The following is a 27643-nucleotide window of genomic DNA, read 5'->3' as shown; positions in this document are numbered from 1 at the left end:
TCTTCTTTCTTAAGAAGATATACATGAATCTGATACCTGATTCTTATATATGTGACCCTGGAGCACAAAAGCAGTCTTAAGTCGCTGGGGTATATTTGTAGCAATAGCCAATAAGACATTGTATGGGTCAAAATAATCGATTTTTCTTTTATACCAAAAATCATTAGGATATTAAGTAAAGATCATGTTCCATGAAGATATTTTGTAAATTTCCTACCGTAAATATATCAACACTTCATTTTTGATTAGTAATATGCATTGCTAAGAACTTCATTTGGACAACTTTAAAGGCGGTTTTCTCAATATTTAGATTTTTTTGCACCTCAGATTCCAGATTTTCAAATAGTTGTATCTCTGCCAAATACTGTCAAAACCAATTTCAAAATATTGACCCTAAAGACCTTTTTATGGTCCAGGGTCACATATGTCATATACAGTATACAGAATATACATATGAAACCAATTAATTTCACATTCTTGTTGTTTAACAGTGTTGATTTCAATGTCTTCGTATATCACCTATCATTCACATTCTGTCTAATGAGATCAAAGACTTTCCTTCCCTTCATCTGAATACCATCTCATTCTCCTGAGCTGATGTTTGTTCAGACACTCAGCTTTACAAGGAGTGTGGCATATTCTTTCATCTGTACTCAATATTACCTCTTTTTGAAGAACAAATAAATATAAACGATCTCAGATATTGAAATATAGAAGAAATTTCACAATACTCTTTGTGTTTGTTTCTGTTTGCGGGGAGCTCAGTCAGTTAATTCACCACTCCAGCAAACAGGATTGAGGCATCATGTGAGCCTGTAGGAGTTTATTATATGATGTGTATAAAGGGCCAGCTATTGTGTCTCATATGAAATACTCTTTCTTGCTCTCATCCATGATATCCTGCAGGGCAGGGTCTCCACGCAGAGCAGCGTCTGCTGTCTCTGCGAACTCTGTGCCCTTGGCCTCATTGGTATGATATGTGCCCTTGTGCTTGTACATGTATCGCAGAATGATGGCCAGGAGGAGGATCAGGATCAGAACCACCACAGCAATGACAACTAGAACACACAGACACAGAGAAAGAGAGGTTATATTAGAAGATAACCTGGGGGATGCAGCTATAAGGTGAGACTGAATGCCCTGAAATAAACTGACTACACTGTTTTGAGTTCAGAGGAGCATTGCTGGCTGTATGTGTTTTTGTCAGTGGTTGATACAGAAAAGGATTTTTAAAAGGATCATTATTCTGGGTTCGTTATCACAATAAATGTTAATTAATACAAGAAGAAAGTTAGATAATCAGGAAATGATTTTTTTTTGTGGTATTAGTCAACAGCATGCCACAAACGCTGTTGAAGGAGTTTAACTTCTACTAAATCTGAAACATATTTCTAATTCATCAGCTGATGCCGATAGCAATATCTAAAGGTGGTGGATGGTCATAAGTATTTTATAATACAAGTTCATGATAATATTTTTTTCCCCAGTAAATAAGATGTACACATTTTACATAATATTTACAAAAACCTGAAATTATTTTTAATTGTTTTTTTATTAGTTAACTAAAACCATAATAAATTGAAAAAAGGAAAGAAAAAATACTTATAATAAGTATTACTAAAACTGAAAAAGTAAAAAATTATATAAACATGTTTTTTTCTTTTAAAACTAACAAACAACAAAATTACTTAAACTTTAATTAAAATAAAAATGTAAGCAGAAAATATAAAAATTAAAAGTAATTCAAATATTAATAAAAACTATGATTATGAAATAGAAAAAGACCTGGGGCCTCATGTATAAAACTTTACGTAGATTTCATCCTAAATGTGTGCGTATGCACAAGTTTTCACAAAGTTTTCAGATTTATAAAGCCATGCATACGCCAGAACCTGTGCAAAAGTTCCTTTGTAATACCCAGTCAGCGGAAGATTGTGCGTACATGAATCTCCACCCCGTTTCCTCCCCGAAATAGCCATATATGGGGCTTACAACGCCTAGTTTTAATATGCATAACGTCATCTGCATATCATTTCCATGCATATTTCCATTCACATGACACCATGTTTAATGCAGTTAAGGGTAGCCTACAACACATTAGGAAAATACGAGATACGGACTATAAATGCATTTTGAGACATCACTATTCTATTTTATGCAATTTGCCTAAAAGGTAAACATATATTTTAGAATGTTCATAGCCTATATTTTTCTGGAAAGAGATAGACCTTATATTTTTTTGCAGTGTAGCTGTCTGACTCACTGTGTCAATAACAAAACATTTTGAAAATAAAACGCGCATATCTTACAGTTCCCTTTCATGGGAACTTCGAACTGCGTCCTCTAGGGGTCGCTATGGGGAACGCCTTGTCGTGACCCGTGTCTGAAGCATAAATTTAAAAAACACCAACTCGTTGGCCGGCGACAGCCATGACGTCACTACCGGTGCGACTATAGTATAAACAGGCACCGGGAGCACACATCATTCTCTTCTTCGTCTTCATTGACTGTTATGTTTGCGTGCATTTCTGTGGTAAGAGCGATCTCTATTCATCTCATTATGGCAAGCACTAGCAAAGCATTTAAGGATGTGTGCATCCGTGTTGACGTTGTTTAACATCTGATGACACACACGATCTATGCGTTATTTGTTTGGGCGAAGAGCACGCACGCGATGCCTCCGAGGGGGCAATCTGCGTGCACTGCGAGCGTTTTTTCCAAGGGAAAAGCTCTGCTCTCGTTTGCCCCTTTTTCGAGGAAAGAGGGGCAGACATCTGCTTCCCGCGATTCAGGACCCGCCGCTGCTGAGGCACGGAAGGGAATGAGCTTGTGGGGATCGCAGGTTGATCTGACCGATGAGTTTGAAGGGGGGTTTCCCTTTCGCGATCGTCGGCTGTGCACGAGAGTGAGCCGCTGGAGGATGATGTTATTTCATTGACATTGTCTGATTCAGGGGCCAGTGCTCTGCTGGGATCAGCCCAGCAAAAGCAGGAAATGTCTGAGGAAGGCAAAGAAGCTGAGGCTGAGCCTTCCCAATCCTCCTGCCCTGTGTATGATGAGCTTTTGGAAATTATGGATCGCGCCATGGCGAGGCTTTACTTGCCGTGAAGCGGGTGAAGAAAGTGACATCGCGAGTATCTCGATGAACGTTATTTTTCTGGCCATAACCCTCCAGCTCAGGTGAGCCTTCCTTTCTTCCTGTTTTCCATATAAACATTGAGAAGGAATGGAAGAGGCCGTTTTTTCCTCACGCATCCATCGATGGGTCTGTTGAGACAGTTCCTTCAGCACATACAAAGAGAAACGTGAGGTAGCCCCTGTGAGACAGGCCAAGACTAGTATGAGTCTAGGCTCTTGGTCGTATTCCCTTAAAGGAATCTATTCCTGATTCCAAGCCTTGAGCTCTACCCCGGGCCCAGGAGTCTGACCCTAACAGGTAAGTATTTTGGGGTATGTAGCCTAGGCCTTTGGCCGTAGGGAATAACGTCACTGACAGCCGTCTAACGTCCCAGGGGCGACTCCCATAGCAATATGGTAGAGCTGGTACTTAGTGCTCGCCATGGTTCTGGCATGTACTCCCCTCAGCATGGTGGCGTGGGTATACCGTTCCCCATAGCGACCCCTAGAGGAAGCAGTTCGAAGTTCCCATGAAAGGGAACATCTCAGGTTACTTATGTAACTATGGTTCCCTGAGTAGGGAACGAGACACTGCGTGACACCAGTGAACAGCTCTACTGTCATTGGACCTGTTCAACCCAGCAAATTGACTGTTTGATCAACGAGCGCATCCTTATGTCTGTCGTTACCGCCTATGTTCCAAAGCCATCAGACGAATCAAGTTCACATCAATGATTATTATTCGTGCAAAAGTATTTTCTCAGAACATGAGTTTTGCTATTTAGAATACATTTTAAAGCGGAATTGTCATACGCCAAGCAATCCTCGCTGTGATTAAAACATTAAATCACATACCACAGGAAACTTGTTCGAAAGCAGCACATCCACTGCAAATATTTCTGTTTAAATTCATATACAAATGTTGTAATTTCTGGATAATAATTTCATGATTCTTCATTATTCAGAGTGCCATATTTAATCTAAATGTGTATGTCAAATGTAAAACAGACTTTAAAATCATTCTGTTTGCTTCCACTCCAGTAAAAGAGTGCGTACGCATGGTCTAGAGCAGTGAATCTCAACCTTTTGGCATACCGGACCCCAGTCCAATTCAGAACCATCCTCAAGGACCCCCACAACAAAATTGACTCATCTATGTATCATTTGTGTCTTTGTGAGGACCAAATGCAGTCAAGTATAATTCAAGTTAGTTGACTTGCCCAGTATTTGGTCATATCATCAGCTATATTGGATTTTTCTTTCATGGGAACATGTCATGTCAAAATATACAACATTTATACAAAAATTCATACTTTATACAGATTTATACCTTACGTCAAGGACCACTAGGGGTCCACGCCTCAGGGACCCCTGGTTGAGAAACACTGGTCTAGAATGTTCGTACGGTGCGCACATATTTACGCCTAGTTTATTTTTTATAAATCCCGATATGTGCGTGAAAAATTGCGTACGCACATTTCCATGGCCATTTTGTGCATACGCAACGTTTATACATCAGGCCCCAGTTCTGTTGATTAGTATCTGCATTTGCCTGGTTGGCCAATTATGTTGAAATAGCCAAATATTGGCTGATTTATTAGTCTAACTAGTTTTTGTACTTTTATTCTCAACCCAACTTATCTTTAGCTATATTCAAGTGGGAATTTGACCTAAAACTATGTTCAAAATCATTATATTAAAGCAGCACTATGTAACTTTTGGCGCTCTAGCGGTTAATAAACAGAACTGCACACATCCCGCGGAAGAACATTCCAACCGGAGCTACTTCTCTAAGTTTTTGTCTATGGCGATTCACGCAAGGTATGTGTTACTCCGCAGCGGTGACGACCCGACCAGGCTACAATAGTTAAAGTATAAGTACTTATTATAAGCGTACCATAGTGATTCGGAATAAGAAAAAAAAAACACTGTTGGAAGATGAATTCATGATGTACTCGCTCATTATATACATTTAGCAAATTTTGAACACAGAAAAAGTTACGTAGTGCTGCTTTAAAGTGAGAGGTCGGGGAAATGCGATAACAGAATGTTAGATTCAGGTGTAAATTTTGCGAATGAAAATACAGACAGACTTAACCAATGAAAGCTAATCTTCAGAGTAACATTGTCTGTAGAAAACAGCAGTAAATCACCCAGCCCTAAGAAACTAATATGCACAATGAAATACACAAATTTTCTCCTGATATGCCAGACCAGTTTCCTGAAAAAGGTTTTGAGAGCATGTATCATTAGATCCCTGCTGTTTACTGATTCCAATTACTTGAGTGTTGAGAACAAACCCACACACTGATTATTCATGTGTAAATGAGCTAAAGTGAGACCACTGTGGTACTGGTACTTTTTTTGCTCAGCCAGAGATCTTCTGATGCCAGGAAACATCTTGTGCACAAATGACCTCTCATTTGTACAGAAATCTTTCAAGCCTCTCTGACCATCATCAAAGTGCTGTTCTCAAAATGTTCTCGTAACTACACTCTGGAGGCAAAAAGCATTTTTTTTCCACTGACAGCCATGCACTTTGAATAAGTAACATATTGCTAATATGTCATTATCATATAGAATATATTTTACCAGTGCCCAGTTTTGCTCTGGAAAGCTTTTGAAATGGACTGGATATTTGGAAATGAAAATGGATATAATCCTCTGCCTGCTGCAATTTACATCGCTGTTTAGAATCGTTGTTTTGGGCTGTCCGTGTTCCTGTTTTGTCATCTACCACATAATTTTTTTTTGACAAAAGTAATATTTAACGGGTCAAATTAGATAGAAATATTGACTTAAGGTAAAATATGCACAGTTTTACATTGTAGTGATATTAAGGCATGTTAGATATGTGAAAGTCTGTGAGCTGCTACACTTACCTCCAACTATGGCTTCAAAGTATGGTCCCTCTAAAGACAAGAAGAAAATATTCTGATGAAGCAAAATTGTATATGTCAAACTGAATTTTTTTTTTTGAATAAGAATGCTCATATGACATATCATTTTGTCCATTTTGTAATATAGTTCTACTATTAACCTCCACTGATTTTAAGCATAAATGTCCCAACATTTGATCAAAGTTAACATGTTATCAAAGTTAGCTCTGTTCGACCCTTTCTAAACGGCTAGAGTTCTGAAACTTTTTGAAGATAAGTGTTTTTTTTAGGAGTGCTGCAGTGCAGCCATGCAACTCTACAACAAGATCCTTCCTGCCTCACTGATCCCTCACAAAACACGTACTGTTGACTTTCCTCCTGTGTTATAATAACACACGTGAATCTTTCATGATGCTTTGTTTTTATAGACAGCTGTCTCCCTCGTTGTATTGCAGCGAGACTCATTCTCTCCATCACCATGGGGACAAAAAGCTTGTTAAAGAAAGTGATTGAAGATAATCATGAATTATTGCAAAGGCAACATCTGCTGCCTTGACTTGACTTTCACTGAAGGACAGGCAAATCAAACATGTTGCTTTCAAAATGGAGATAGATCTAGTGAGACCCCAAAACTATTTTTAAACAGAAAGGATAATGCAGGTTTGACCAAGCAGATGCCCCCCAAACATGAACAATTAAGCTCCCTCATTAGTGTCTAATAACCTGTTACATTGTGATTAAAAGCTCATTGTGATATGGTGTTTACAGCGTGATTATATTTGGAGTAATTAAGGAGACACAGAACATTCACATTTGGGTAATGTGAAGGGCATGAAGGTGTGTTTGAAGGTATAACAACCGCTCATGTGATCTTTAATGTCTCCTTATGAGTTCAATACTTAGTTGTCCTTTAAAAAAAGGTGTAGTGATATGAAAAAAATAAAAAATAAATAAAAACGCCAACCTCACAGAGGCTCTCAGCCAGTGAATTATTTATAAATCAATCAAGTACTTCCAGCTCCACCAAGGTTCTATCTGCAGCATCTTTCCTCAAAACTTTATTAAAACTATGAAATATCTCTCTAATAGAGAGTCTGGTTTGTTTCACAAAGTAGCACATGCTTTTACTGTGAGTCTTCATCATTATAGCATGCAGATGTGTGACCTGCTAACCTCCAAACTGTCCATAAAACCTCTATTAGCTTCCTCTAATAGTAGTGAAGTCAGTAGTGACATCTAATGAAGCCAAAAAAAATAAAAATTGTACATTGTACTTTAAATTGTACTTTGAATGCTCTGGAAAATGGACTCCTGAACATATTGAAAGGCATATTTATTTAAACAGTTGGAGAACAGTGAGTGCTGTACACTCTGAGCTCTTCCAGAATATAAAAAGACAGACGCCTTTTCAGTACGATTATTAAAGTTGGAATGACATGAAAACGCCTATTATCTAAATGCATGCTTTTAATCTTATTGAGAATTATTCATCCACTTTTTTAAAATTAAATTATCACAACTTGTTCTGGTGAAACGAAATTCTTCTCTCCGGTGGTGACAAATGCTGGAGATCCCACTGCTCTCTTACAGTCGAATACAAGCTCACATTCAGATCTGCCTTCATCCAATCAACAACCAAGGCCGAGTCTATGTCATACATTTTTTAATTTTTCAGCTTGTGCACTCCTCATTTTTGCTCATTAAAAAGTTTTACAAATAGACACAATAACCGTATTTACATTTTTTTTTTACACCAACATGAGTTGTATGAGCAACCTAATAAAAGCTGTTTTTGTACATGGAATAGGCCACCTTATGGAGGTCATGACTGAGGTCACGTGAGGTGATCATCATGATTTCTTACTATTCCTAATATTGGACACTTTTCTTTCCAAAATTTCCACTTTCCTCTCACTTTCACTTTGTGTAATAAATTAATCACGGGTGACTGAAAATTTCTACATTAACATTGGTAATTGAAAACCTTTGCTTCTGTAATGCACACCACAAGACCAAGGACCAGCAACACGAACAAAAAAATGACCTAGTGCACCTTTAAAAATGCTAACATGTGCTTTAGCTGGTAAGAAAGTTTGGAAAGTTGAATCATTCAAAAGGGGCATGAAGGACACTGTTGTTTTTATATCTCACAGGTCACGTTTTCGTTTCCATTCAGTGAATAGAGAAGCAAACTGTTGAAATCTATTTAGGACTTGAAGCTGAAGTGTGGAATTTCTGCACCACTGGCTTCACCGAACCAAATTGCAAAAATAATGGTCGCTTTCAAACAATCTTGCCACAAACTCACCACTGGCTGAGCCGATGCTACTCTATCGGATGCTGAAACAAACGAAGTAATGTTTTGATAGCGCCACAGCACAAATGGCTTACTGTTAGCCGTCTCTGCATATTAAATTAAGATAGTAGATTTAAATCTTTAAATCTATGACACGTGGATGTGTGGCACAGGGAGACCAGACATTTCAGGCTAAAATATATGATGGATAATGGATATAGTTCTTATTTTAGAGCTGAAATTCTTAGTATAGTGGATGTTAAGCCCGTTATAAAAGATCTTCTAAGTCACACTCAGCGTAGAGCCACAGCACCCCAGGATGGATTAAATCTCTGCTAAATTTGCCATGCAAACACGAGGGAGCCTGTCTCGCCTGGAGGCGTCCCCTCGTTAGCCTCGTTAGTGAAATCCGCCAGCCGCTGTGACATGGAGGAGGACATCTGTGCTGCGTGGCCAGATCTGAAGAACAGCTTCTTTTTTTTTTCACAGCCTGCCATGAAAGCCAACGGGTTGGACCTGAAAGATGATGAGGGCCAAAGGCATTCCACCCTCTCTCTCACTTCTGCCACACAGACCCAGGGCAGAGCAAACCCAGCAGCAAGACATTTGCTTTCATCACCTTCCCAGAAGTGGAGCTAATCTTGCCCAAAGCCGGCTTTTGAAGCGCACTGGTAATTGTCTCCCGATAGGATGGGCAGCAAAACCAGGAGCCAGAATGAATTCCAGTCCCTTCAGATCTTGGGTGGGAAACGCATTAAGCTGATAATTTTCCAGCTTGAATTCATGGAAATTTGTCATTGTTGCTCTGCCCAGTGCCCAAACTGTAAATCTGTCCAAATTTCAGCAAATTGGAGAACTACCAAAGCAATGGCATTTAGCTCTGATTTGAACATTTTATTCACCGGGACAACCAATGATCTGGCTGTCATCCGTTAGCCTCACACACATTGGATAACTAGGTTAAAAGTAGCCCTAAATAGTCTACTTTTAGACATCTACTAGAAATTGATTTATTCCCAAAGAACTTAATCAGTTCTTGAAGAAGACACCAAAAATATTGCTTCCTCTTGTAGTCCAGAATCTGTAATTTTGCGTGCTGATTCTGCTGCTCTCTTTGATTTAACTAAATGTACCTCAAAAGGCCCATCACCTCCCTATAGGCAGGCTCTATAGTACATTGTGAAAACCGCAGGAATAGAGGTCCTTGTCTCATCTCTGAGGTGATGAAGTGTCAGAGCAGGACTTCATGTTTCATGTAGAGAATTAACAGCTCTGATGTCTGTCAGGAAAGCACTCGACTGTGGCCATCTGCCTGTGCCAAACTAAGAGTGAAAACCACTAGCCACTAAACGCCTCGCTAAACTCGCTCTTAGACACTCCTTTCCTCTCACTCTCTTTCTCTCTCTCTCTCTCTCTCTCTTACTTCTCAGATGATTGACTGTTGTTTATTATTCATCATCCTTTTAAAAGAGCAGCTTAAAAATGGACAGACACAGGTGAACTTGAAAACTGAATGTCCATCTCACATAGGCAATCTCTTATATACATATACATACTGTACACACACATATATACAGTGGGTACGGAAAGTATTCAGACCCCCTTACATTTTTCACTCTTTGTTATATTGCTATTTCAGTTTTTCTTTTTTAATAAATCTGCAAAAATGTCAACAATTCTGTGTTTTTCAGACATTATGGGGTGCTGTGTGTACATTAATGAGGGAAAAAAATGAACTTGAATGATTTTAGCAAATGGCTGCAATATAACAAAGAGTGAAAAATGCAAGGGGGTCTGAATACTTTCCGTACCCACTGTATATATATAGAGAGAGATATTAGGTAGAGATATAAAAAGATATCACAGAGATGTTTGTTTTCAGTGAAAATCAGCCCAGTGGCTTTCTTATAGCTTCCACTGAAAATTATAGTAAGATATATTAAAAATTTAACAAATTACACACTTCAGCTTTAAACCAGCTGGATGTAAAATGTAAGTCCAAATCCTTCTATGTGAAGAAGCATTAAAAGCTAAGCAGCTTCCCTTTAAATAGCCCATTACCAGTAAGGACATTGACAATAGATGATAACCTGAGGGAGCTGCAGAGAATCCTCAGCTTATAATGAACCTCTAACAAACCATACAAATGCTCAGTCCTAGTTAATCAACATATTTTAATTAGATACATTTCTCCGTGGTGCAGCAGTCACAGTGAGGAAGAATAAGGCCACCACGTAGTCGAAAAATCTATGTCGAATGCTCCAAAAATTCCTAATGGATTTCACACTGTTTTACATATTTTCTGCTCTTCAGAGGAGGTAAGAATGAGAATTCATTCCCACAGTCCTTTAGTGCAAGCGTTGTTCAAGACAGTCCAAGGGGAATGTTGGCGAGTCCTTGTAAAAGTTTAGTCAAAAGTTAAAAAATAAAAAGAAATTATATTTCTTATTTTTAAAGAAATAGTAAGGACGAAAGCATGGCAAGTGTGATACAGTATATTATAATTATCTTTACAGTAATACATCTGTATAGGCTACATGATAAATAACAAATATAATTGTCTTTATATTTTGGGAAAAATCATATTTTGGTGCCTATGTGTCATGATCCCATGATCTCCTCATTCCTGCTATTTCATAACACTACGGAATTAAAAAGTTTGAAGGTCTAAAGTACAACTGACATACTGTCTTCACAGTGATATGTTTTATGTATTAAGCTCAGAATGACTTGTAACCCCTTATCAGACTTGAGATTGTGAAAAGGAAATATTGATCATCACGTTATTTACTGTGTCTGCAATGCACAGATCCACATCAAAAAAGGCCTCAAAACAGCCTTGAGTGAAAGCATGTAAGCCCATCAATAAATCTCTCATTTACTGGTCAGGAGCTCTTCTCAGATTCCTCTGTGCCACCAAGGCTATTCAGACCTTTAAATCCTCCTCTTAAACAGGTTTTACGATAGTCATTTCTATCAGACTTGAGAGAACCAGTTACTGTATTTCTACACTGTATTGTTGGTGACTGCCCTGCAAGATCATATCAGAAAATTGATGATTGAGGAAGCTTGTGTCAAGGCCAAAGGATGCTCATCAGCCTTCCCATGTGATGAAGAATTGTCCTATCGAACCAGAAATCACTGACTTACACTGTTTTACACCTTTAAGGTGCTGTCGCATTAGTAAAAGTTTGTGGGCAAAAAAGGTCTACTGGCTACAGTCAATGTAGTGATGTAGACACTTTAAACCAAGCAGTTTTCTGTTTGCATAATCAACTTTAACCCATTGCAAAATCTGCATATGGAAAACATCCACCATCACGCAAAATTCCTCATTGCTAATTAAAATAACTGGTTTTTGCCCACGAAAATGTGCCTAAGTACGTTAAATGTGATGCCACATATATAGAGAAACACATTTTCAAACATTACTTGGCAGTGACTTAACATGTTGGGTGCCTGACATCCACTACATATATTTGCTTGAGAAACAAAAGAAGCAAAATTGCATTAGCGAGATGTTGGCATACTTAATATATTAATTAATTTTTCTTGCCTTATTGCGAGTTTTATTTTCCTTTTTTAAGCATACATAATTAAAAATTCAATATAAATTAATTCTACAAGTAAATATATCTTATTTGAAAAATGGTTTTACAAGAAAACAAGAAAAATAAATATTTTTCTTATTATTTTCTCTAATGCAAATTAGAAGAAAAGCTACTTTTTAAAAATTATTCAGTTGAAATTATTATTCAATATTGAAAATACTTCAGTTATGCAGTAATATTACACCTGTGGTCAGCTGTATAAACTGCTTAGACTAGTGTTCAAAGTTAATCATCTAATTTTTAATTTTGGTCATAACTTTTTGAAGTCAGTCACATGAAAAAGTAGATTGATCTAATCTGAATCCAAAAGTGAGACTGATTACCACGTACCATGTTTATGCAACTGGCCGCTTATGTTCATGTAAACTACATTAACTAATTTAATTCTGGGTTAGAAGTAAGTGAGTTATTCATTGAGTCAGTAGGCCAGAGCTGAAGTAGCATAAGAAGGTTAATCACATCAAGCTATTGCATCGATTTGCATCATGCAACACACATACAGCTTACTGAGCACAGACAGGGCAGCACAGGTGCAAGCATATATTACACAAGAGCTCAATGGTGATTATAACCCTAAATTCATAACCGTACTGGGCTGAGATGGAGGAGACAGAATGAGGAAACCACATGCTAGTCTCCCTCTGTTCCTAAAAGAAAAATGAGCCGAGTACAGAAGACAGGGAAGGAAATGGGAGTAATGGATGTGACTAATGGAGTGAGATTTCAGCTTGTCTTGGAGGAGGAGAGAGGGTGGGAAGCGTGCTGAAAGCTTGTGCTGTTACATTGAGGAGGGGAGAGAGGGACAGATTTCTGTTATTGAGCTGGGCAGTCTCATTAGGGAACCAGCACTGTAGAAAATTGTATCTGACCTACCTCAAAACAGATCTGCTGAAATTTCAACTCTGTTGAGGATTATATAACAGCAAACGGTATAATACAAATATATAATATTGGTATTTTTTAACCCTGTAACCCCACCCCTTAACTATATTGCATAATGCTCTGTTCACACCAAGAACAATAATAAAGTTAACAATAATGATGACTTTATTAGCACCCATCCATTGCTCTGTTATTATAAGTGTGTGCTGCGCTTTTGTCATCTGCTTAAAATGCTCAAGCTCTTTAAAGTTCGATTTATTCTGATGGGCTGTCAATGTTTTATCGGACATCAGCTGAAGAAAAACTTTAAACTGATTCCATCAATATTGTTCCTCTGTGCTGTTGTCATTAACAGTGGTTGTTGGACTCCCCTATTCTCATAGAATTGGAATGATTATTAAAACTATATGGATACAGATATCATTATTATAGTCCTTGGTGTGAACAGGCCTTAGTATATAAAAAAACAAAAAGAAACATCAAAGTTGTCTATGTGGCTCATTCCAACATATTCCAAGTCTTCTGAAGCAATATGATTTGGGTGAAGAAAAGTTTTTCACTGAAAATTTCCACTGCAGTTCGCAAATTTATTCAAACGTGTCATAATCAGATACAAGACACACAAGAGCCAATGGCATGTGACAATGTTGACGTCAAAACTGTTGTGCAGCCACTTTTCAAAGGCTTCAGTGTGTATGAACAAGATTTGAGAGCTACCATTAAAGGGAAATATTTTCAGAAAATAATGACCTAAAAGTTTCCTTGTTAAAGCTTTTTTCGCAAAAAAAATAGCTGCAAAAAGCTTGATGTGCTTTCCACTGAATAAAGAAACTCATAAGGGTTTTGAAATGACCAACAGGGTGAACACAGCAGAAGAGTGATATCTGAAAGCCAGGTGAATATGACACAAGATTGACAGTGGTGCATTTCCTTATAGGCAAATTCAAACTGCCACAAAAGACTGCCAAATGTTAGAACAGTTTGCTACAAGCGTAAAAACACTGAATTATGCCCTCATTTTCTGACCCATGACCCAGTTATAGTGTCATTAAGCAGGAAATCATCCTGCTGTTTGAACTTCATTTCGCTCAAGCTAAAATCATTCAGAATATACACGACCGTTCAAAAGTTTGGGCTCTGTACAATTTTTAAATGTTTTTAAAAGAAGTCTCTTTAGCGCATCAATGCGGCTTTGATTTGATAAAAAATACAGTAAAAACTGAAATATTATTTCAATGTAACACAACTGTGTTTTTTTTTGTAATGTAAAAAATGTATTCCTGTGATGGCAAAATTTTCAACATCATTACTCCAGTCTTCGGTGTCACATGATCCTTCAGAAATCATTGTAATATCACGATTTGCTGCAGAAAAAAATCATATTATTATCAATGTTGAAATTGATTGATGGAGGTAAAAAAAAGGTCATAATGAGTGAAATAAACTCTTATGTACTTACTATATGTTTAAGGTTAGGATTAGGGTTTGGTTTAGGGTTACTTGCATGTAATTATGCATAATTTATTGTTATTATAATAGTAAGTACATGTAACATGTGTAACAAGTACATCTCAAAATAAAGTGTTACCCCTAATAGCATATCCTGTAATGACAGCGACAGTTAAGTGTTAACATACTAAACCATCAAAACACAAAAACTGTTTGATTTGAGTGTTTGTTGGTACAGTGTGCACTAGCTTTATGAAAGAGTGTTGTTTGAAAGTGGATCCACCCAAACAGATGTGCAAATAAAAACACAAGCAGCTCACTCTTCCACACCATTACACAGCCACACATCTCTCTTTACTTCTATAACACCCTCACTTCCTATTCATAATCTTTACACAGGCTCGTCTGTAAGTGGCCAGTAACAGTCACTTATATTGTACATTGACATCTATAGATTAGAAATGTCAGTTGCAGTTTTTCATTTTGCTAGCATGTCTGTATTTTTACTCCGGTCATAACAGGTCACTTGGCTTTGTCAGCGTCCCAAAACTCTTGACTCTTTTAACCCTTACATAAGCTGGTGTGAATCACCCTTGAGAAACCGTATTGCACATCAAAGAGCGAATCCAACATATTCCTTTGAGAGGAGACACAATGAATCCGAATGGCCTCTGCTGCCTAGATGGCTTCATTCATCACCTGAATATGCCTCACAATGCCATGTGCCATAATCAAAGCAGCATAATTATTATTATGATATTCATTTATATAGACGGCACTTGCCCTTGAGAAGGTCAGTCTATCATCTTTGGGACTAGGACATCTAATCTTTGCGAGAGGCGAAAGTGTGAGAAATAGATTGAGAATCGCAGAAAAATATGTAAGAGAAGGAAATTGCAAATGACCCTGAGGTCACTTGGCCACAGATACAGTTATTCAGTGGCCCAGAAATCAGATTGTGGTGCTGAGGGGGAGGGAAAAATCAAATTGAGAAAGAGCGCTGGAGGCGACAGAGTGCACGTCTATGAAGATAAGAGGAATGTGGAAATATCCACAGGGACCTAAACCTGAGTGTACAGAGTTGTAAGGGTTTTAAAGTTTTCAGACTTTCCATTGCAAGTATATAAGTACAGACATGACATTACCATCTTCATCCACCTGTCCTGCAGGCAAAGGATTAGCCGTTTCACACCATAAGCATCAGCAGAGCGTATGTGAAGCAGCAGCATAGCTGCAGCAGCATAACTTTTGTGCCTCTCCTCCTCATATATGCAATAATGAAAACCTCTGTGAAAAAAAAAACACATTTTGTTCACGGTCAGCTTACAGACAATCCGCATGATGTAATTTTCAGGTGATTTTCAAGTGATCTGAACGCTCAAAATCAAAAGGTCCACTAGGTTGTGCGCATACACTAAACGTGTCCATCTGTGCTCACGGTTAATAGAGTATATTTTGATATGCCCATTCGGGTACAAGATGGATACATTTATTTATCGCAGCATAACTTTTGTGCCTCTCCTCCTCATATATGCAATAATGAAAACCTCTGTGAAAAAAAAAACACATTTTGTTCACGGTCAGCTTACAGACAATCCGCATGATGTAATTTTCAGGTGATTTTCAAGTGATCTGAACGCTCAAAATCAAAAGGTCCACTAGGTTGTGCGCATACACTAAACGTGTCCATCTGTGCTCACGAAGAAACCTGGGCTTCCATACCACCTCAGCAGTGCCACAAACTGATCACCTCCATGCCACGCCGAATTGAGGCAGTAATTAAAGCAAAAGGAGCCCCTACCAAGTATTGAGTACATGTACAGTAAATTAACATACTTTCCAGAAGGCCAACAATTCACTAAAAATGTTTTTTTTTATTGGTGTTATGAAGTATTCTAATTTGTTGAGATAGTGAATTGGTGGGTTTTTGTTAAATGTGAGCCAAAATCATCACAATTAAAAGAACCAAAGACTTAAACTACTTCAGTCTGTGTGCATTGAATTTATTTAATACACGAGTTTCACAATTTGAGTTGAATTACTGAAATAAATGAACTTTTCCACGACATTATAATTTATTGAGATGCACCTGTACAGGCTTAATTATTCAAATTGTTGTACAGATTTAAACATATGATATGATGAGAAACCTTTTATTAATTAATAAAAATAAAAATGTTCTTTCAGTTTTCACTATTCAAGTGAATTAAAAGATTCACTATACCAACGCATACAGTTGGTATAGGAAAGGGTTAAAGCTTAACTCAGTACAGAGAAGAGACATAAGGAATGAAATTTATGGAACCATTTGCATATTCAGCAGATCTGCCCGAGGGAAACATCAAATTCTTAGTTCAAACACACCTTTGTAAAAAGGTGTAAGTGATACCTCATGTATCAATTAATAAGGCTAAGTTTGATACTTGCATGTCTCATCTGTCTGAAAGACAGGTTTGATGTAATCTGAAGTTTCCAGTTGATCTTTGCTGAATTTGGGTCTATGAAAAGAACCAGTTTTGAGTCAGAGAATCTTGATTAATGGAAAGGTCGAGGCCGAAAGCCTGGTACAAAACTTAGGATGTCCTGGAGTGCGTTTTTGTGGAAGAATTCCACATCCAAGTCCAATTCGTGCCGGCTGAGCTACCAAGCAAGCTTGTTATGTCCAGAAAACGAAACATATGGAGCTGTAATCATAAATGTGTACGAAAACAATTAGTACTCGCTGTTTTACAGCCTCTAGTGTTCATTGTTTTTGGAAACTGCAGTGATATGTACTTATTGGAATGTTTTTCGTATTTTGTGAAAAGGTTCCCACAGGTACGTTATCATGATGAGATCATGTTTACTGCATCAGTTGTTGATTGAATGGAGAAGATCGAAGATCCAGAAGATTGAGTTAAGATATTTTGATTAAGAATTAAGGTCAAAAATAAAATAAAACGTACAGATGAATCGTTCACAACAACTGTATTTAGACAATATATAGCATGAATTTGTATGTCATGTTAACTTTAAGGTAAAGTTTTATTAGGCTTACGGTTTGAGGGATGTTAAAAATGTTGTTTTCCTCAACAATCAAATTGCCTTGTCTGCTCATGACACCTATATCCTCCCCCAAAATTTCTTTCAGTTCCAACACATCTTGACAATTTTTTATTGACAATTTTTACATGAATTTGTATGTCATGTTAACTTTAAGGTAAAGTTTTATTAGGCTTACGGTTTGAGGGATGTTAAAAATGTTGTTTTCCTCAACAATCAAATTGCCTTGTCTGCTCATGACACCTATATCCTCCCCCAAAATTTCTGTCAGTTCCAACACATCTTGACAATTTTTTATTGACAATTTTTATCACACACACACACACACACACACGCACACACACGCACACACACGCACACACACACACACACACACACACACACACAGTCCTGTGGGAGTCTCAGTTAAAGAGCTCTTCACTATTCCCCTCTCTCTGCTTTTCTGCAACTGATTTCCTCAAGCAATCTGGTGTTTCTCTCCATCTCTCTCTTTCCTTCATGGCCTGAGGTCACATCTGCCTGGGATTTGAGGCTCAAGTGGTAACCGTTACTATCTCACCCAACCATATGTCACGCATCTCGCCTCGAAAGAATACCTCTCCCTCTCTGCTCTCCACCACACTCTCAGATTCCCTCATTCAAGCTGAGAGTCAGTGAGTTTCTGAGAGGAAAAGCCTTTTCAATGAGTTTACTAATGGGCATGTGCTCTCATGAGCCAGTCAAGTGACTGCAGGCCCACTGAGGTTGATTATGGACAGCTGGTTGAGAACAGTGCCTGTTTCCATCATAATAATATAAAGAGCATGCTGTTGATTCTCCAACATTCCTGTGGACGGACATACACATATTACATATCACATACAGGAAACTGATAAAGATGACACACAAAAAGACAAACTGTTTTAAATCTGTATTTCATTCCTAATGATATCACGCTAGTTCAAAAGACTCATAATAAAACTGAAGAAAGCAGCTTAATTAACTTACTGCATTGCATCAGTGTTTTATTTAAACAAAAATAAAATATTTTAGCTGAACAACTTTTTTTGTCAGGTTTCTCAAATTTGTTTATTCAAAGAGTAAATAGTATAAGCAGATTTTAGATGGTGTTTAGCAACATTTTAATTAACAATACAATGAATCTTGTAGTCTTGTAGCCAATACTTTTGTTTTGTAGTGGTGTTAGAGATTTCATATTTCAGTATTTGTTTATCAGTATCAGTGTGTTTTGTTTTGTTAATGCTGAGTATTTGAAATAGATCATTTCTGTAATAATAATGATGTAAAAATATAAACAAAAAAATCGTTTTTGTGTAATTTTTAAATAGTTACAAAGTTTATAAAAACCATAAAATCAATAACTAAAATTATTATTAAAATATTGAATTATTGTTTTTCTCATTATTATTGAAAGTTTGTAAAACATAACCATCCTTGAACTTGGCATAACGTAAGATAAAACACAGTTCATTAGTAACCTCTTTGGTCCATTACAGCTACAAACACAGATGTGCAGACTGCCCTTCATTTAACAGTTCCCAATTAAAAACAATGTCATGGCGTAAGTGTCAATGCAAGGTGAATGCGCATACAGCTGTTGGACTGCAGCGGGATACAGACCAACAAGCGTTTTGTTTGCTATGTTTTCCATCACATACTGGGGGACTTGGATGCGAGGGCTTTCAGAACAGAAGATAAATCAACATTTTGGCTTGCTGTTTTGTTACTGTGAGGAACACATACACACACACTCACTCAGTGTTTGTCCTGTAGCTAAAAAACATCTACAACCCCTCTGGTTCTAACTTTGTTTCATCCTCCACCAAGAACAAAGCAGTCTTCTCCTATTTCCCTTATTTGTTTTCTCTCTTCTCTTGGCCTAGCTTTTACCTCTAATGTTTGAGCCATCTCCTTACTTGTTTGAGAGTATCTATTTTATTCATAAATTAGCATCAATATTGTACTACCCTCATCCGTCTTCACAGACACAGCTTATGCCCCCTTTTGAATGTTTATTTAAACTCAGCACTATGCCAACACACAACAGGTGATGACCTGCTGGCTTCTTTGAAAACTGATCCTAAGCCTGTGATCTAAAATACAACCTTGAAACCCATGGTCACCAATCTGTGCCATGACTTCATCACAATGCACACAGCATCTTTTTAGAATGACAAAAAAGAACAACAGAAAAGTATATCAAAAGATGTTAGGAATAGAGATTTTTTCTTAGGATTTCATGCATCCATTTCTAATAGTCACTTGTTTGTTTGTTCGTTTTTTTTGTCACGTTGGAGTACAATTAAAAAGTCAGTATTTCTTCTATTGTGTTTTTTAAGCTCTTCTGAGTCTCAGTTTTCATTATTTCAAGAGACAGCAATCAAACGAAAGAAAGATGCAGAGTGAAAGTTAATTTCAAGTGCTTTACAACATCTATGAGGTTCAGTTTTTAAAGCTTTCTTCAGTATGAAATATCCATTAAAATACCACAACATACTGAGTATTTCTAGAAACATCAGAATGCATGAATATTCAATGTTTGAAATGCCACCTATAGAAATTTATAAAGATTAAATATAATTAAATATGTCAAAATGTAAGTATAAGGTTTCCCATTATGTAACTTTGAATGGACTACAGCATTTTCTGATACACTTTAATCTGTTCTGATGGCTATTTAAATTATTTTAACAGGTAATAAACAGGCATAATTTCTCAACCTCAATCATGTAATTATGTTTTGGCACAATATTTTCCTGGTGTGGACAATGCAATTCAAATTCCAACTCATTTATTAAAAGGGAGGCCACATTTAAATTTAGAATTTTGTCTAACCTTATTCAGAACATTATTCATATGGATTATGATATATGATGCCCTTTTCAGTTGCTTTTTGCATGTTTTATCTCATCCCTTTTTTAGCATAAAGTATTTATAGACACTAACACACCTCCTTTCAATGTAAATTAGCCTCAAAAGCTAATTCCCAAAACTTGCCAGATCACAGTAGTCTTCTGCAGCCCCCACAACCCAGAACTGGCCTGTAAGATCGGAAATTTCACCATGCACAGTAAACTCAGCACAAATTTTTTTTTTGAGTGTGTTTTGATTGCTTTCTGATTTGCATAATTCTCTCCGGTGCTAAAACAACGTAAACAACATGTGTAAACAAAGGACGTTATCAGCTGGTACAATTCATTCATGGTGAATTATTCTCAAAGTGTACTAATACTGATTTCTGTTGATTATCAAGGGCCTTGCTGTATTTTGACTCTTATGGGCTTGTTATGCTGTCGGCTATGTTTTCACAGCTGGTTGTTCCCGATCTAGTAAACATATTCCATATCTCATATTCAGAGCTGTACCACACCACCATCTCCCTCTGTCAAACAGATCCCTGGTAAGCCAGCAGTTTCAAATCTAGTACAACGCAACAGTTAGGGAACAACAAAAGGTCCACAAAATGGTTTGATGTTTCACTATACCTTCTTGTGATAAAGCACATATGATTGATAGTCACATACTATGCATAAGGAAAATATAACAGAGGTAGTTTTTTATTAATATACTGTTCAAATGTTTGGGGTCTGTAAGATTTGCTCAATTTAATGCATTGCGGAATGAAAGTGTATTCATCTTTTGTTTTTTTTAAAACCCAAAAAACTTTTTAGTTAATTAATTGTTTTTTTTAAAGAAATCAAGACATACTTTCATCCAACAATGCATTAAATTGACCAAAAGTTACAGTAAAGACAGAATGCCATCATAGATTTCAATTTTTCCCCACACTTTCTATTCAGAATCTTAAAAAAAACGTATCATAGTTGGCTTGTTATGCTGTCGGCTATGTTTTCACAGCTGGTTGTTCCCGATCTAGTAAACATATTCCATATCTCATATTCAGAGCTGTACCACACCACCATCACCCTCTGTCAAACAGATCCCTGGTAAGCCAGCAGTTTCAAATCTAGTACAACGCAACAGTTAGGGAACAACAAAAGGTCCACAAAATGGTTTGATGTTTCACTATACCTTCTTGTGATAAAGCACATATGATTGATAGTCACATACTATGCATAAGGAAAATATAACAGAGGTAGTTTTTTATTAATATACTGTTCAAATGTTTGGGGTCTGTAAGATTTGCTCAATTTAATGCATTGCGGAATGAAAGTGTATTCATCTTTTGTTTTTTTTAAAACCCAAAAAACTTTTTAGTTAATTGTTTTTTTTAAAGAAATCAAGACATACTTTCATCCAACAATGCATTAAATTGACCAAAAGTTACAGTAAAGACAGAATGCCATCATAGATTTCAATTTTTCCCCACACTTTCTATTCAGAATCTTTAAAAAAACGTATCATAGTTTCCACAAAAATATTAATCTGCACAACGGTTTTCTACACTGATAATACTAAATCTTTCATGAGAAAGTTCAGCTTTTCTGAATGAAATTTTAAAATATATTAAAATTAGAAAACGGTTGTTTTGAAATATATATATATATATATATATATGTATACAGTGGGGAAAAAAAAGGAAAAGGACCTATACATTGCTATTAGAGTAAAATTACTTCACCTAAACATAGGAGTCTAATAAAAATGCTCATTTTTAGAAGAAAATTTCAGATGGCACTTAGAGGCTTTTGCATCTGAACCCTTCATATACAGTATATATATATATACACATAGCAGAAAATAATGTAAACTACAATCATATGCATAAAAAAGGACCTATACATTGCTATTAGAGTAAAATTACTTCACCTAAACATAGGAGTCTAATAAAAATGCTCATTTTTAGAAGAAAATTTCAGATGGCACTTAGAGGCTTTTGCATCTGAACCCTTCATATACAGTATATATATATATATATATATACATACTGTACAACATACTGTACAAAAATATCACACACATAAACCACACATCCGATGCTACACACATGCTTGCATGCCATTGCCAACACACACAAACCACACATCCTCATTTCTGTGTGTGAAATTCAGAGCAGTCTGCTCTTCTAAATGTCACCAATCCACATCCAAACACACCCATTTGATAACGCTGCAGCGTGTGCTGACGCTCATTCAGTATAGTGCACAGAACTACAAAATACTTACGAATAGATATGAGTGATGTGTCAGATTTGCTTGTTACGCTACGTTCTGTGGAGTTGGCCATTACAGACATGTGAAGAAATATTTGGCAGTGAGATTGAGGGGGACAGCTGCGGAAGAGTGTTCTCAGGGATGATGAGATGTCTGTAGAAAGAAAGAGAGGGCAATTGCTTCACTCCAATGTGCTCTCAGGGAAACAGAGTGAGGAAATAGCAGAAGAGTGCCGTTTATGTTCCAAGATAAAGCACATAACAGATTACATCATCCAAATCCCAATGTGAATACTGAATAATATTTGCACTTAGTTTTCTAATGTTATCCATTATTTACATAAGCTGCACTGCATGTTTAGATTATCATTGAGACATTATTTAGCATGTTTGCTTAGTAAGTTTTACTTTGGCTGATACCGATAATTGTAGGTCAAAGATCTCTATAATGTAAACAAAACCTGACTTGTTTTTCCCATTTAGACCATATAAAGAGAACGTGACAAAAAGGCAGCAAGATGCCACATCTCTAGCCAGCAATGTTGATCTGAGGCTTGTGTGGCTTCCTAGCTATTTTATGAATCTATGTTATGAAGTTCTTTCAAATTTCTGGAAAAAGCTCTGTTTTGTGACACAACAGGGGGTTGAAAACTTCCTACTGGCTTTTGACTAGGTCAGAGGAGTGTATTAAAATAATTTGAAGGGACAAATCAGAGGTTAATTTTAAAGCTGCAACCTAATCTGGGTGGTGTTGGAGTCATAATACATGTTACACACTAACATCAAAAAGTTGGGATCAGTAAGACTTTTTTGTAAGTAAGACAAAGTCATAAACTGATAAAAAGTGACAGTAAATGCATTTATAACGTTACAAAAGAATGTCACTGTAAAAAAATCAAAAGTTGAGAAAACTTAAAAGTTTAAGGCAACCAGCTTTAGCAGATTTTTGAGTTTTAACTAAAAATTCTCCTACAAAAACAAGTTATGAAAACTCAAAAATCTGCTGAAGCTGGTTGCCTTAAACTTTTACATTTTCTCAACTTTTTTACAGTGAAGGTCACAGTGTGCACAAAAATGTTAAACAGCAAAACTGTTTTTAAAATTGATAAGAAATGTTTATTGAGCAGCAAATCAGCATATTAGAATGATTTCTGAATGATCATGTGACACTGAAGACTGAAGTAATGACTGCTGAAAATTCAGCTTTCCCATCACATAAATAAATAGCATTTTTGTTTACCTTCAATTGAAATAATATGTCACATTATTACTGTTTTTACTGTATTTTGATCAAATAAATGTAGCCTTGCTGAGCTTCTTTTTTTTTACTGACCCCTAACTTTTGAACAATAATGTACCATCAGGTGACAATGTAAGAATTTAAACAGGTTTGTTGATATAACAACTGAAATATTCAGAATTCATTTGAACTGAATTGAGAGCTTATAAATCAGAATCAAATCAAATTAGAAAGTCATTGCCTTTACCCAGCTGGTCAGCTCTAAACTAAATGTTTAGGTGCTCTACTCTGTAGATCTGATATGTTGATGTGTACACAATATAGTGCCGTGTGACACATTCGATTAAACTCCATTAACCTTATTTAGCCTTTGCTGACTTTTCTGGCAGTTACTAAACAAAGGAAGAGGCCTTTAAAGACCCTGGGCCTTATCACTCACTGTGAAACAAAGGAACCATTCACAGTATTTCCTTCTCTCTACTTCCTTCCTGAAATCCAGCGATGGATTTATTTTATTTACATATATCAAAAGTATCATACACGGATATTCTCTTGTTTTTAGTTTGTAGTACTTGCAGGACATGAGGGCTAAAAACTTCAGTTTGAATGCTGTCATTTTAAAAAGATGGGTTTGACAAGGCTACTAATTTATAAACGTGTTAGACTCTATGAAGTTGTGTCAATGTTTATGCCTGCAGCTGAAGGAGGAGCTCTCATAAATGTTATATGCGATGATGGAAAACACGTTCTCACTCTCACTCTCAAATTTAAGATCACTTTTATTTACTTCCCTCTTCACGACTCAGTGCTAGAATAAAGCAATTTTAGCTTGTTTTAATTTTAGCTCTCTATTATTTAAAAACCACACTGTTAATGTCAGCTGTGCTCAAATATAAGCTTTGTGCACCAGCATGACTGGCTTTTACTCTAATATTTACAATCAATGCAAAAGGTGGTAACTCTGAAGAAGCTAACATATAAAAAAGTTTTAATTTTGGGTAATAATGCAAAATTATTTATACAAAAATATAAGGGTTAGATGGATAATGACGATTATATAATCTTTTACTCACCCTTATGTCAGTCCAAAACTGTAGGACTTTCTTTCTTCTGAGGAACATAAAAGAAAATTAATGTCTGATGAATGTTTATTTATTTATTTATTGGTCCATACAATCAAAGTCAATTTTCAAAAATTAAAAGGCATTTTTTAAAATAAATTCAAGTTAAAAAAATTTTTTATACAGGTTTGGAATGACAGGAGGTTTAGTAAATGATGACATAATTTTAATTTTTGTGTGAACTACCCTATAAGATAAATATCATTCAAAGAGTTGTCAAAGCGTTTACTATCAATGAATTAGAAATAACTTCAATATTGTGAAATATACTTTTCTGTGTGTTTGGAGTATATTGGAGTACTGGTGCAGCTTAATATAGCAGGGCAGATGTCACTTACATGTGTTTGCGGTTATTTGCTGACCTGACTTTTTCATCTCTGTCACTCAACACTGTTAAACTACACACAACTCTCTCGAGGACCAGACACTTTTTTAGATACGAAAGAAAGCCACAGATTTAGATATAAAGTTAAAATTTGTTCTGATGGGAGAAAAGTTGGGCAGATGTAAACAGTAGAAAAACTCTTGGACAGTTAAAGAATAGTACTTGTCACCATCTAAAAATTTTTTTTACCAATAATGTACCATGCTTTATATTTCATATTTAAATCTGCAAAGCAGCACATTTCATGACAGCAGGCTTTATTTTAAACATTGAAGTGAAATCTAACTCACCAACTTCTCTTCAACAGTTCTGCAACAAGTTCTCCCACAGCCTGCAAGCTGTTCTCCTGTCCTTTTTCTAGGAACAGAAATACTTCCTTAGTTGTTCTTTCACTTTCTAACAGGATGGAAATATTATCATGAATCATATCAGAGGTCTGTTTTTAGATCCGTTAAGTTTAAATGTATAGCAAGTGAACTTCCCCTTTCAGCCCACTCCTCCCTTAACATACTGCTTTACTAATAGTTTCTTGTGTTCGACCAATGGCTGGACAGACTCCTCCTCCTGAGTAAAGCACAACTACACAGACTCCTCCTCTGGAATAACACACAGCTGTTGTCAGACTGAGCTCAGGGAAGGGGGAAAACAGCTTGGCTAAGAGTAAAGACAGAGGCAGACAGCAATTGTTATGCAAGGGAAATGTGCAATTGTGAAATATGCAGCTGTGAAATATTGCATTATTTTCTATTTACGAATATTTGAATACTAAACAAAATATTAATAATTCTGTTTAATAATATTTTTAAACAAAACTTTTTTATTAATAATACTGTCAATAATTTACTGTCAATCAATAAAAAAAATTGGGAACACTTTAGAATAGGGACCAGTTCTCACTATTAACTAGTTGCTTGTTAGCATACATATTATTAAAGGGGTCATATGATGCGATTTAAAGTTTTCCTTTTTCTTTGGAGTGTTACAAACTGTTCGTGAATAGATAAGATCCCTAAAGTTGCAAAGACTAAAGTCTCAAACCCAAAGAGATATTCTTTCTAAAAGGTAAGACTGGTCCATGCCCTCCTAAAATGCCTCGTTTAAACACGCCCCCACATGTCTATGTCACTGTGTGGAAAGATTTGCATAACACCGCCCAAAATGTTCACGCAAAGAAAGAAGGCGTGACTTTATTGTTGCTGCCACCGCCGCCGCCATGCTGTGAAAACACTGTGTGTTTCGTTGTGAAAGTGAAACTACTTTGTTTGGCCTTCCAAAAGAGGACACGACTAGAAATCAGTGGTTAAGTTGTATTTACAACACTGTTCCAGAACACTTCAACCCAAATATTCAGATGTGTGCAGCGCATTTTATGGAGGACCGTTTCCTGATACTGAATGCCGGCTGTTCTGACTCACAGACTGTAAGTACGTTTTCATATATAAAGAATTTGCCTGATGATTCAAACGCGAGTTTTGAGCAGTGTAGAGTAGCGCTTGTTGTTTGTAATTTCTCCGATCACAAATGCAGACATGGTTTTATGTTTACGCGGCGCGATGCAACGCAACGCGTAAAAAGACAGTATAAGTCATTATAATCAGTAATTATGTCCTCACTGGATGCAACAAATGCCTTGTTTATAATGGGTTTTATTGGTTTTGTCTCGTCGCACCAGGACATGGCATCACAGTATGGTAAGGGGTGTAACATTTCCGTCACACGCTTGAGGTATTCAGCCAATCACAACGCACTAGATAGCTGGCCAATCAGAAACACACCTCGCTTTTCAGACCGATGAGCTTTGTAAAAATCGACGCGTTTCAGAAAGGTGGGGCATAGAGGAGAAAAAATGTAGTACAGTATGTGGAAAATAATGTGTTTTTTGAACCTTAAACAGCATAAACACATTTCATTACACCAAATAATGTTATTTTTAGCAACATCATATGACTCCTTTAACATATTGGCTGTTTATTAGTACTTATAAAGCACATATTCAGCATGACCATATTCTACATCCCTAATCCAACCTAATACCTAAAATTAACAACTACCTTACTAACTATTAATAAGCAGAAAAAAATGAAGTGTGACTAAAAAAAATCGAACAAAATGCAAATTATGTAAAATGCAATCAATGAATCAAATAAGCTATATCAATATTTGCTGAGAAAAGCCCACATATTAAGATAATTCAGAACATTATTTTTTTGTGTGCCAGTGTAGTTATTATTTTCTCAGTATCAATATCATCTTATAAGAAAAAAATTATTTTATGAGGTGGCCATTTTGTATGAATTTGAATGAAAATGTTTAATAATAAAAAAAAAAAAACTTTGGCTAATGACTAACCCTACACCAAAACCTAACCGTTACAAAATTAAATGAAATAATATAAATATATACAAATGGGATCGTACAAATTCATGATGACCAATCCATAAGCCATATAACATTAATTCAGAAAAACATTAAAAAAAGTTACAACTTGCCATTAGATTGTATTGATCA

General features: G+C 36.4%; 1 protein-coding gene across 3 annotated transcripts; it reads right to left on the bottom strand.

Annotated features, from left to right (window-relative positions):
• Positions 1–396: 396 nt before the first annotated feature.
• LOC107567781 (glycophorin-C-like) lies at positions 397–25592 on the bottom strand. Of its 3 annotated transcripts, none has more exons than XM_016253531.1 (5): positions 25426–25592; positions 24703–24739; positions 22403–22543; positions 6000–6029; positions 397–1058 (listed from the first exon to the last, which is right to left on the bottom strand). In XM_016253531.1, exons 3-5 carry the CDS (start codon positions 22470–22472, stop codon positions 862–864), a joined length of 297 nt encoding a protein of 98 aa, XP_016109017.1. In that variant the 5' UTR covers positions 22473–22543; positions 24703–24739; positions 25426–25592; the 3' UTR covers positions 397–861. The 3 variants fall into 3 exon arrangements, with proteins under 3 accessions (XP_016109017.1, XP_016109019.1, XP_016109018.1); XM_016253533.1 differs by having other exon boundaries at positions 24703–24736; XM_016253532.1 differs by lacking the exon at positions 24703–24739.
• Positions 25593–27643: the final 2051 nt, after the last annotated feature.

Source organism: Sinocyclocheilus grahami, unplaced genomic scaffold (genome assembly GCF_001515645.1).
Source record: "Sinocyclocheilus grahami isolate Dianchi unplaced genomic scaffold, SAMN03320097.WGS_v1.1 scaffold1187.1, whole genome shotgun sequence".
In the NCBI taxonomy this organism is placed as follows: domain Eukaryota; kingdom Metazoa; phylum Chordata; class Actinopteri; order Cypriniformes; family Cyprinidae; genus Sinocyclocheilus; species Sinocyclocheilus grahami.
Note: the sequence above shows the minus strand (reverse complement) of the source record. Positions and strands in the feature narration are given on the sequence as shown.